Source organism: Phalacrocorax aristotelis, chromosome 1, assembly GCF_949628215.1.
Source record: "Phalacrocorax aristotelis chromosome 1, bGulAri2.1, whole genome shotgun sequence".
NCBI lineage: Eukaryota > Metazoa > Chordata > Aves > Suliformes > Phalacrocoracidae > Phalacrocorax > Phalacrocorax aristotelis.
The window spans coordinates 170870786-170883293 of record NC_134276.1 but is presented as its reverse complement, the minus strand read 5'-3'; the positions used below and the strand labels follow the sequence as shown (position 1 = coordinate 170883293).

Below are 12508 nucleotides of genomic sequence, written 5' to 3'. Positions count from 1 at the left end.
AAATTTCCCTCAGGAAGTGGACAGAATTAAACTTAGGTTTCCCATACCCGAATTCTGCATAAGAGCTCAGACTTCTAAAGAAACGGGCAGGCAATAGGTGTAATATTAACTCAATTTTTTCAATGGCTTTTGCAAATCTTTCCTTTTCTTACATCCATTTTATTTCAGATGCATAAAGGACATGATTTCCCACCCTACTTTTTCTATTTCAGTGAAAAACAAATAAAAACATAAAAAGATTCAGCTTCTCTGGCCGAAATTACACTCCTCTATCAGTTTTCATTTATTTAATTGGAAACAAAAAAAAGACTAGGCACTGCTTATACATGTCTAATAAGGAAGTTCCTATAGACTGTACAGGATGGCTTAGGCTAGTTTAAACAAAGTCAAGGGATTTCAGAAGTAGTACTTTCTCGACAAAGATCTCTTAGTTTCTTCCATAATGGAAGAAAATGGAGGAAAAGGAAAGAAAATGCTCTGGAATTGAGTCTTTATAGGATGCCAAGGTAAAGAATCTCCTCCCCTGCCTTCAGTCTGTAACAGGTTTGGAGAAGGAGACTTGAATCATCACCTTGTCCCTCCCAGTCATTGCAGATGTTTAATCTAGTAGTGAATGAGGCAGTATATTATAGCCTTCAATATTTTCAAAATGCAATAGCTTTGATGCCTCAGAGATAATGTTATCTGGGAAGTCTTCACTGATCCAAAGAACAAACAGAGGGTCCTAAAAGCCATCCGGTGACTGTTCATCCCAATCCAAAGGTAGAGAGGACACAACAGTCTGTTAATTGAAGAACCCAAATCACCATATTCATCCCTATGCAGATGAAAATCTCTTTTTTTTTTGACCGTAAGAAGAATTTTATATAAATTAGATTCAATGAAGTATACAAAGGAACTAAGAGTCTGAAAGAAAACCAACTATCAAGTCCTGACAATCTGAAATTTTGAAAGAGGGATCTCTGACTGCATTTGGGTAAGTTTTCTTTTTTCTTCCCCCTCAGAAAAAAACTGTTAGGACCCAAAACTGAAAGCAAAAGAAAGTGAGACTGAAGAGTCCATAATAGCAGGTTCTAATAAAATACAAGACATTGGATGCAGAAAGCACAACGCAATCCTCATTACGGAGTATGCAATATGAACAGTCCAGCAGAAAATGTTTTTGTAAGAGTTTTCTGAATCTTTACAGGACTACAGAAAATATATGGAGTCCATATCCAAGAGCAGTAGCATTTAGGACATTAACCAAAGAACTACTTCTATTAAAAATTATTAAACATTTACCTAGTTGAATTCTTATTACTCAGAAAAGAGAAAAATACCTTTGATATTCTTTATACAGCAAGCCTTGTTGATGACGAATTACAGCAAATTTTCGTTTGTAGTCCTCTACTGCATCTTCTAATTTTTTAAGTAACTGTTCTTTATTTTCCAGTTCCTAATGATTGTTTTCCAAATAAAAATATTGAAGTGATTAATATAGGTTTTAGATACAAAAGGATTAATCAAAATGCTAGTTCTCCCTTGTGTTTTTCATGACAGATGCTTCTGTCATGGACTGTGTAAACTGCTGATACGAAATGTGTATTTTCTTTAGAAGCAACAGATTAACAAGTCCAATAAACTTTGTCATTCATATCAATAGGTGAGAAAGAGTGCATAATTGCACTGTGGATTACAGCCCTCAAAGTTCAAAACAACAGGACGTTGCTAGCCCCCTAACCGAATGTCTAACTGGAAAGCCACGTTTTCTTCTCATGTTCCCAAATGTTCTTCTACTTTATAATCATAGAGAGTTGAAAAATATTCTTTAATCAACAAAAGTGATCAAATACAGAACAAAATAATAATAATAAAAAAGTAAGTTCTTTTTACCCCAGTTCTCCAAGAGTCAATTCTTTACTATATGCTTGTCTGCTATGCTTCCCATGGGAATCACTAGCTTTGGCTTCAATACATTTACATCTCTTTTTACAAATGTTGACATATTTTTGACAAATAACAGAATTAAAATTCTTATGGTAAGTAAACAGAGACGTTTGCTGTATAGAGGAAAACTGTTCAGAGTAGGATTTGCACATGCAGACTCAGGTATGGAATCCAGACAGCAGTAAGAAAGAATTTCTCATAGAGAGGGTGCAACTGCAGTACAAGAAAGAGTGGGCAAATATTTAGATAAAAATTCATATTTAACACAAAAAAAATCTGTTGTCAAAAATGTAGTTAAGTATTACCTTCCAGGTTTACAACACAGCAAAATACTTACAGCTTTAAAAAGTCAGAATAGCTCAACGAGTTTACTGGATGTCAGAACTTCAAAATAATTTTTGAGAGTTCTCCAATGTCCATACATGACACGGTACTCGATTTTGGAGGAATTAGGTATGTTTTACAAACATTCTTGATATCAATGACTAAATGAGTTACCTGTATAAGGCGTATTAAATATTCATTCAGAGAATTAATCATATTAACACTTGAAGGAGCCATTCCTTCTGGAAGATTCACTGTTCGGAAGACAATATTGGCACCTTCTGACTGATGTAATAAGCAAATTTCATTTTTCAGTTGTGCAATCTAAAGAAAAGAAACAAAACCATAAATAAGTAGCTCTTGCTATTCAATAAAAAAAAAGTCACTGATGGAAAAGATATCATTTGCCTGTGCTACATCAGTTGTTACTAACAACCTAATTCACTTCCACTTACATTCTAAAGCATTCAAACACCTTTTAAAGTAACCTTTTCAAAATGCTGATTCCATAAATCATTAAACGCATAATATCTTAAGCCAAATTTATGAAATGACTCCAGCAATCAGGGCAGCTTCGCATATCTAAGGATTCACCACAGCTTTATTCCAAATTGATTAAAACACAGTGCATTTCTATTATTGCAGGAGTTATTTGCTCTCCGGCTTTATACTCTAACAGTACATAAAATACTGTTCTAGAATATTAGTTACTGGCAAACCTTTTTGCATCACCAAAGCTGTTCTAAAAGCCAAATTTAAGTTTGGGTTATTGTAAGGTAATATTCCATTCTTCATTCCTGCCCTGGAAGAAGCATTCCATAGAATCAATTTTACAACTTAAAACAAGATACAGGATTTCAGAGAATGGTTCATCATTTTAGAACACTTAATCTCTGTTACTCATTTATAAATAATAGATGAATGACTACTGAATAAATCTGTGAGCTTTTTAGGGTACAGCTCTCCCCAGAAGATAGGCTTACTTGGTGTTTAACATGATAGGGTATTCCAAGGATAAAGTAACATTTAGAAGAGTAAGATATGAAATTAAAATGGACTAATGGGTAGATCCAACACATAAATTTAATTAAGATTTGTATAATTACACTGTTCACGAGCTAAATTCAGCATCTTACAGATTCTGTGGTTTTGTTCTAAATTATCAGAGCAGCCACTTTTAAAGTACAAAATAAATTGTATAAAATTAATTTTATACCTTTTCATTTGCATTTGCCAGCTGATTAGAGAAATTCGTTGCCTCCTTCTGAGTCTGTTTCAGTTCCTGTCTTAATTCTTCATTTCGTCCTGTTAGCTGGTCAACCTGAGCTTTCAAGTGCACACTAGCGTCAAAGATTCCCTCTGAATTCTTCAACTCCATTGCCTAATGCAGTAAACAATTAACAAAACAGAGAAAAAGCGGAGAAAAGCTTTCTTTTTTCATAATAAACTGGTGCCCCCAGGCTTAGACTACATGAAATTAGCAAAAAAGCATGAAATTTTAATGTTTTAAAATACACTTATCAGTTTCCTGGTGGTATATTTCACAGAATCACAGAATGGTAGGGGTTGGAAGGGACCTCTGGAGATCATCTCGTCCAACCCCCCTGCTTGAGCAGGGACACAGGAACGTGCCCAGGCAGGTTTTCAATGTCTCTAGGGAAGGAGAATCCACAACCTCTCTGGGCAGCCTGTTCCACTGCTCTTATTTGCCATAGACTGCAATTTAAATGGTTACATTTTCCTGTAAAAACAATGATCTTTCTGGTAAGATGTTTGAATAAAGAATTTTTCTTAAATATTTCCTGCAGGTCCCAAAGAGATAAAAGACACATGAACAAATTTTTACCTAAGCTTTATGACTGGGACAATAACCTTGCCAAAGACAATTTTATACTACCCAGCTGAATATTTTTCTTTTTTTAAGATTTATTGGCAATTCCTTGTTGCTGTATATTTTTAATTTATATTTTTAAAAAGGTATCACAATATGTATTCCTACTTGTGACTAAGGAAGTACATGTATAAGAAAGCTACTATTTAATTATACAATAACCCAATAATTGAGGAAGCAAATAGAAGTCTGTATATCCTATAAAGCTAAACAATACTTTAGAAAGCAAGCTTACATTAACTAAACGATCCAGACTAGGGATTATTAAGGCTGTTTCTTCTCCCTTCACACTAGGATCCTTCTGCATTTCCTTGACAGCTTGCAATATTTCTTTCATTCCTTGCTCAAGTTGTTTATTCTCTTCTGATAATTCTTTTACTGTAATAAAAATTGTAGATGTGTCTAAAAGCACTGAAGAAAATGAGTTAAGGTTTCCTAGGACATTTCATCATAAAACTTGTTGATTTGATATATTAAAAGAATGTTCATATTATATATAGACATAACCAATTAGGAAATTAAAAGTAGAGCTTCTAGGAACATCCAGAGAGTGCATTTTGCTGAAGAAATACCAACAAAACAATAATGAAATACTTCATGGGAAAACATTTTACTTTATTGAACCTTCCCGTCTTCAATGTTTCCTGACACTATTTTCACTTCTTTACTAGCCTGTCTGGCTGGCTTTCATAAATCCAGAAATATGGCTATCTAGGAAGCGTTTGGTTGTAACAATGAAGTATATACGAACCGCTGCATACTGGCGAAAAAGAACATTTAAATTATTTGGCTGTAATGAAGACTCTCAAGACAATGCTGCCACCATTAGTGTCTCAGTGGAATTCCAGAGCTTCCTGCACTGAGCAAGAAGTCTGGAAACTACAAACAAACAAACAAACAAACAAACAAACAAACAAACAAACAAACAAACAAACAAACAACAAACCTGTCAGGACACTCTCTGCATCTAAACAATATGGCTAACTGTCCTGAGGACCCAGGAGTGAACTGCAAAATTTGGAGCAATTTGAGCAGTTTCACCAAGTCTATTTTGAAATGTTGAAAATAACACTTGGAATTCACATTCTCTGGGGGAACAAAAAAAGATTCTTGTCTAGATAAATTAGGATTTTTTTTATTTCAGAGTTTGCAAGCAGTGCACTTCAGCTAACATACATATGTACATCAGCATCAAATGGGTTAAATTCTCCAACACTTCCTTGGAGCCAGAAAAGCACTACATTTACACAAATAAGTTGTGTAATTGTTATAAATGGGATCACTCACTAACTTGAAGCCCTTATTAGGTCTGATTCAGGAAGGAAAAACATGGAGATCCTAGTCTGATTTATTTAGTATGAATAAACTACGTTTGTGTACTATCACTAATTTAAGTTTAAAATTAGCAACACTATATACATATTTATACACATGCACAAAAATATATACACTAATAAAAACATAAAATAAAAAAAAAGTCATTAATGAGAATCAAAGAAATTCCTATTTGATAAATGCCATTTACATTCATTGTTTTGTAATCAGTGTGCTCACACCTGTACCAATTCACAACCGTAATTATCACAGTACAGAAGTATATCAGAATGATTGTATAACCTTCTGTGTACAGAGCAAACTTAATCATTGTGAAAGATACCAAAGTAAACTGCATTTGAAACCGAAACTGTGAAGACAGATATTTGTGGTCACAATCGCAGAAACAGAACAACTAAATAAGCGAACTATCTGAAGGTACCTGATAATATTCCCTAGTTTTAAAACAGATTGCAACTTACATTGAGATTGAAATTTGGCTATTACAGTCCTGTTCTTCTCCAAATCTCTCTCTCTCACACTTAGTTCCTTTGCAAGATACTCATTCTAAAGAAAAGAAGACAGATGACTCAAAAACTGTAGTTTAGGAATTTTAGTACTAGAATTTTCATTAAGAGTCCATGGTTAAATGAGAATAAATCCTCAAAAATATTGCTAATCCATATTCAACAGTGAAATTACATAGTATATAAACCAAAATGAGGTGTTATATAGCAGGCAACAATCAAAGAAATAACCTTATCTTCACAGCAACAAAATTATAGGAAAATATTACTTAAACCATGAATAAACTTTATATATATTTATCCTGTTTTGTTTTGGTTCTTCTAAAACCTCATACTACCTGCACTGCCTGGCTTCTGTATCTTTCAAGATTTAATTCTGTATAACTATTTAGCGTACTCTTGATCAACAAATCTGTGGATATCTGCTCATTCTAAAAAAAAACCGCAACAGTAAGTTTATTACTATAGGATTTTATCTCCATTTATATATCAACATATTTCCAAGACTTATCTTCCAAATTATAAAAAAAAACCACTTCTTTTCTACTGAAAATGCAGTTAGTAGGCATTATTCATTCCACAGCTTGGTTAACACAGTACTTTAAGAGAAATCACAACAGCAAAGCACACTCCTGTAGCATGGAAAAATTGTTGTATAATTGAAAAAAAGCCTGATGTATCTAGACGTATACTTTCCATTGATCAATTACATAACAGGCTCAAGAGAAACGCCATCTGTTCCAAAACATTTCAGTTAAAGATTGAAAAGACATATTTGCTTGTCTTACACATCGTAACCGCGATGTTTCCTCACCACTTTCTTAGATGGTTTCTCTCAGACAAAAAATACATATTTTTATTTTAGCAATCTAATGTTCTAGTCCCAGCGTTTTTTCAAATTTGGTGTATGCCTTTATGAAAATTTTTCAGTCCATACATGAATCTCCTGCCTGAAATGGAACAGCAATGGAGATGGATCCACTGGAAGAATTACACAAGGTGTATCCCACATATCACTGTCTAGGGAAGCATGTATTCTTGGGACATGCAGCAGTTGGAACAACAGTCTGGTCCAGACCAAGTCTGTGAGGCTCTGAGGAACTGGCTTGGTCCATGCCCTAAATGCATCTCTAGCAACCAACGCAATGTCCTCCACTATACAGAACACTAACACTGCATTTCAAGGTACCAATTTAGGAAGCTAACAGTGAATACTTTTTAAAATATGATTTATCACGTGAATAAAAGAAATCACAGCAAGCATCCTGAAATTGACTCGTTCTTTCACTGATTATAAAAAGTTTTCAAAAACCTTTTTGAGAATCTAAAAGACTTTATTATTACAGATAATTTTAATAAACAATGGAATTCTTAATTGGAAATCTTTTTCTGTGAAAAGATATATGTTATCTTTGTCAGTTGGCAGCGAAATGGATGAAAGGATAGAAGAACCAACTCAGGAACTTCTTAGATGTTTCCCAGAAGGCCTTCCTAATTCCTGAAGTCTAACTTTACACCACCTGTTCTCTCTGGCGGTAGGAGACATCCTCTAGTCAAAGAACATCTGCGTCTTTTAACAGAAATCTCATCTCCTACTTTTCATACCAACAGACTGATTCAGTCTCTACTTCATTCAACTAACACTTCCAAATTACCATTTGTATTTCTCTGTATTTATTTAAAGCAATTTTTAAAAATAATCCTTAGACTATGTTCTTTAAAATGCAGTTGCAACAACTGATTTATATAAGATGCAAGGCTGTATGCACTAATAAGAAAACTGATGAGTACTTTGTTTATACAGACATGTGTAAGGTCTTAGGATAAAAACTGTTCTGTCTTTGTACCCATCTATGTGCACAGGCATGGGTGTTGCGCAAACTTTTCCACCAACAGAATGAAAATATATGCCTACATGTTTCAATCTTATGTCAACAAAATAATCTGCAAATTAATGACTTGGCACTTTTTTATTTGGAGAAAAAATGCCCAGTATTATTAGAACTATCCTATAGCTTTAATTAAGATGAAAGTAAACGAACACATCTTTAGTATTTGAATTTATCTTCTAAATAACTGCAATAAACGTACACATACTATAAAGGTGTCTCACCTGTGATCTAAGAAGGACTAATTCTCTCCTCAATTGCTCTATGAGATTTTCAACAGGATCTACCTGACCTGAGTGCTCTGACTGTCCATTTTCAAGTCCACTTTCCAAAGTTTTTACTTGCCACAGTTCTGTTAGGCATTTCTTTCCTGCTCTGTCTTCTTGAAAGGTAGTTAAATCAGAAAACTTTACTTGTGAATAGTCTTGCTTATCCTTCAATGTCATTATTTGTGTTTTGTGAGTTACTGGCTTTCCAAGAGTAGATGCACAAGGAATCAGAGAGTTTTTGCTGAGAGATAGTCCTGGGTAAAAATTTTCCTGACCTGTTTGCTCTGAGTTAGAAGTTAGGGACACTTCATTCTGGAAAGATGGTTTGTTTCTGAAATTTCGGTTATTTACCTCTGAGGTCTGACACACTCGCTGATGAGCAGAAAACGAACCTGTGTAGTCTGATTTCAAGTCTCTTGACAACTCTCTATTGTCTGTACAATCTGTTATCCCTGATGTCTGTGTAAATTGTAGCTCTGGTGATATGAAAAGCTCTTTTATACTAAGAGCTTCAGAACTACAGTTGTCATTAACTAGTTGCCACTCCGACCCATCTTTTGAACCTACATGAACTGAAGAAGTATTTCTATTTTCTTCCACGTGATCTAAATTCTCAAGTATGCCACAAGTTCTTCCAGGTAGATTTTCCACAGCCTTACTGTTTTCAGCTACATATTTCTCTGACTTCAAAAGTCTAACTGGTGCTCCTCTATTTGCAAGTGTGTTTCTCCCTTCCATGTTACATGAGCTGCTAGCCTATATTCACAAAAAATACAGAATATTCATTAGTCTTCTAAAATATCTACAAATTATTAATTTTTTTTATTTTTAAAAGCAGTTAATAAAAGCACCTAGAGAAATATTTGAATATTTACAAAATAACATTATTTTTATTTTGAAAGAGAAATACAATAAATGTTTATGAACTTGCTTTATGAACCTACCTTTGCTTGTACTTCTGCATTGTCATGTCTGTTCAAGAAATCCAACTTCCTCTTATTCATTCCCTTCTCTTCAGTAAAGCTATCAGTTACCTGCACATCACCAGCATCCAATCCTAATTGCAAGTAAATGCACAAGTAATAAATTATTCTGAATTTTTAATTGGTCTCCAAGCAGGGGAATATATTCCATTTAGTCTATCTAAGTTCTAGTTTTCCACCTGCAAAGGAGCTGTAAACCTTTCCATTTGAGCACATTATGCTTCCCTGGGTGGGTGGCACTGAATTGAAATTTTAAGATTTTTGAAACACATACATTATATAGATTTACTAGAAATCATGGGGAGATCATCCTGCATCTAAGAACTGCAAGCCAATGACACAACCCGCAGTGATGCATCAGTAGCCATCACATGTCAAAAAGCTACTGCGCTGTAAGACTACAGAAATGCAAAATCACTTACACCTCTTCCTACAGATTCAATGAAGCCTATTTAGCCTTGTAATTTAAACAAACGAGTAAACATAACATAGCCATATTAGTAAGTATAGGCAGCATGTTTTTGAAAAGACAGTTTATAATAAAAAACTCCTACCTATTGTTGCAACTCTTCCTTTCTCCTGAGCCAACTTACGAACCTGTTTTTTCAATTCAATCCTTTCCTCTTCTAGTCTTTCAATCTGCATATTATTATTCAAGATCAGTATTTCATTTTGTTCAAATACATTTTTATTACGTAGCATAATAGATGTGTATTATTACACAAAAATAGGACTTATCACTTGCCTCTTGCAAAAGAATATGGTTTTCAGCTCTGTATCGCTGCTGCTTCAGCACTTTGCTGTTTCTGAATTCATTTAAATCAATCATTGTCTTTGGCTCAAGACCTAAAACACAATATATGCTGTATTCATTAAGGAGGAACATTAATGCTAGAAATCTTTAGAATGCAGTTAATTTAAACGAGAACATAACTGTTCAAGTAGAATTAAAAAAATGTTGATAGTTGAATATATATATTTCTATGTATGTACGCACATACAAACATAGAATCATAGAATGTCCTGAGTTGGAAGGGACCTGCAAGGATTATCAAGTCCAACTCCTGTCACTGCATAGGACATATTATGGTCCATGTAATAACACCAGAAGAAAGCATAATTTTATTTCAATTACTCAAAAATCAAAATGCAATAAAATGCCACCGAAACTTAACTGTATTTATGTTTAGATTCTTCTACGCAAAAATAAGCCTGTTCGAAGTTTTCTCCTGTGTTTTTCAATCTAGCATTACAACTTCAGTATGTTATGGTCTCCAAATACCACATTAATTAAGCAGGGTACAGTCAAAGACGAATCAAAACCAAAAAAGCAGTGCAAAAGCTACTCTCCTACTTTCTTCAGTCAAAGCAACCTGTAAGCCAAGTTTAGTCATGCACATTCAAGTTTAGTCATACATTCATGCTGTTTGTCCTAACTAAAACTATTTGCAAATACTAGCAGAATATACAGAATTACTTCCAAGTAATCACTTGGTATAATCAAAGATTTCCATGATATAATTCTATTTCAATTCTTATGCAACAAATAATTGAAAACGTAATGGATAGAGCATACCTAAGCGCTCTCTGAGTTCTTCATTTTCATCAAGAAAATCATTTATTTTAAGTTCAAGTTTATTGACTTCCTTAATTAATGTTTCAATCTCATGATCTCGTATTTTTATTTGCTTTTTTAAATCTTTTATTTCAGCAACGGCCTCTTCCAAACCATATATTCCCTGCAAAAACCAAAATGGATAGTAAAAACAAAACAACCAACAGGGCATGTAAGAAAATAAATTATGAATCTGTCTTTCATCATTACACAGATAAGAAAAAATGTTTTTCAACCTGTTTTACTCTTCTGTACTAAACTTAGTGAAAAAAGTTACTGAATAAAAAGCAGATCCTACAAATCTGTCTTTTGACTATAGAGAAGTCTCTGCATGTTTCAAAATTGAGTCCTCTTACTACATGATCCTTCGAAGAATCATATCTTGAGTGTTCAATTACTGTTCAATGCACTTTGGAAGCCCATAAAAATATGTTAAAACTGTCAACTTGTAAAAATTTTTAAGTATGGCTAACCAATTATTATGAAAGAAAAGAGAAGGAAAAAAACCAGCCTCAGAAGTAATTCATACAGTTCTAATTAGAATACAGTCAATAAAAAATGGAAAGACAAAATTATCTCCTAAAAATATGGTTAAACACCCTGTTCACTCTGACGAATTGTTTACCAGTTCATAGTCTCTCATTCGTTTCAGAGCCTCAACAAGCTCTTTGTCCTTTTCTCTAGCGTCTGCTTCTGCTAATTCTGCTGATTTCTCAGCCTCCTTAGTTCTCTCTTCTAGCATTTTTAATTTTTCTTGCATATCCCCAATACGATTCTGCTGAGCAAGAGATAAGCGACCTGGAAAGAAAAACTTTGTTCTGTTTACAATTCAACGAGGAATTCATGCTATCAGTCATTAAGCAAGAAAGAAAGACTTCAGATGACATTATAAAGGAGATCTTAATTTTCTGCTCTTTTTTAATTAAGTGATTACAAAAGACTACATGAGAGCTTTTTTTTCCCCTAATTGTTCATTCAAACAATATTTGTAAGAAGTAAGTGCACATAAGGGACATCAGAGTTTATTCTGAATTGCATGCTACTACTCACTTGCAGTCCTTGATACAGCTGAGACCTTGCATGTTATGCTCTAACCTCTGCAGACCAGGTATAGTTTAATTAGGCACTGTGTTACCCATAAAACACAGTGAAGTACTGTGAATAAGTTTAAACTCTTCACAAACATTTAATGAATGGAAATGAACAAAAAAATTAGAGACTAATATTACTCAAATACTTCAAATATTTTTCTGTATTTCTAGAGAATAAAGAATGCACAGTAAATTTGTGGTTTCTTATTTTCCTTTCCATAGATATTAAAATAAAATGGCCATGTTACCTTTATCTTTTTGGAGATCATTTTTTAATTCCTCAATAACAAATGCATTTAGTTCCATTTCTTTGGTATACTGTTCAACTTGCTCAGTAAGCAATCTTATCTGAGCATCTCGTTCTTGCACACCCTACACACACAAAAAGAAACTCCATTAAAGAAGAATTCTTTACTGACAGGCAAGCTACCAAAATAGAACACCACACAGTAAATGAAGACATTAAAAGTAGCTAATACAAAACAGTTCATAGAAGATCAAATATACTGTACTTACAACATAGAGTTCAGATATTATCTAGAAGTTGGGTATATAAAGGCAAAGCAGGAAAAATAAAAGAAAGAGTAAAAATAAAGCATTCAAACACACAAAAAAAATAAAAACAGTATTTTAGTATATAGACTATAAATGCAACAGTTCTCTAAGAATTAGAAAA

The 12508-nt window shown here is 33.6% G+C and overlaps 1 protein-coding gene across 6 annotated transcripts in view; it reads right to left on the bottom strand.

Moving 5' to 3' along the window:
• Positions 1–12508, bottom strand: part of CEP290 (centrosomal protein 290) — a 56352-nt gene that overhangs the window by 34809 nt on the left and 9035 nt on the right. For 5 of the 6 annotated variants that reach the window (XR_012658535.1, XR_012658536.1, XM_075080688.1 and 2 more), the window contains exons 13-23: positions 12081–12204; positions 11367–11539; positions 10703–10865; positions 9872–9972; positions 9681–9765; positions 9088–9200; positions 5941–6025; positions 4380–4522; positions 3470–3634; positions 2428–2577; positions 1323–1438 (exon numbers count right to left, since the gene is read on the bottom strand). Coding sequence is in view for 4 of the 6 variants with exons in the window: in XM_075080688.1 (XP_074936789.1) it covers positions 1323–1438; positions 2428–2577; positions 3470–3634; positions 4380–4522; positions 5941–6025; positions 9088–9200; positions 9681–9765; positions 9872–9972; positions 10703–10865; positions 11367–11539; positions 12081–12204 (1418 nt within the window). In the remaining 2 variants the exon portion in view is untranslated. Of the gene's footprint in view, positions 1–1322; positions 1439–2427; positions 2578–3469; positions 3635–4379; positions 4523–5940; positions 6026–8098; positions 8896–9087; positions 9201–9680; positions 9766–9871; positions 9973–10702; positions 10866–11366; positions 11540–12080; positions 12205–12508 lie in introns of those variants that run through there. The other variant, XM_075080691.1, reaches the window with a different exon arrangement.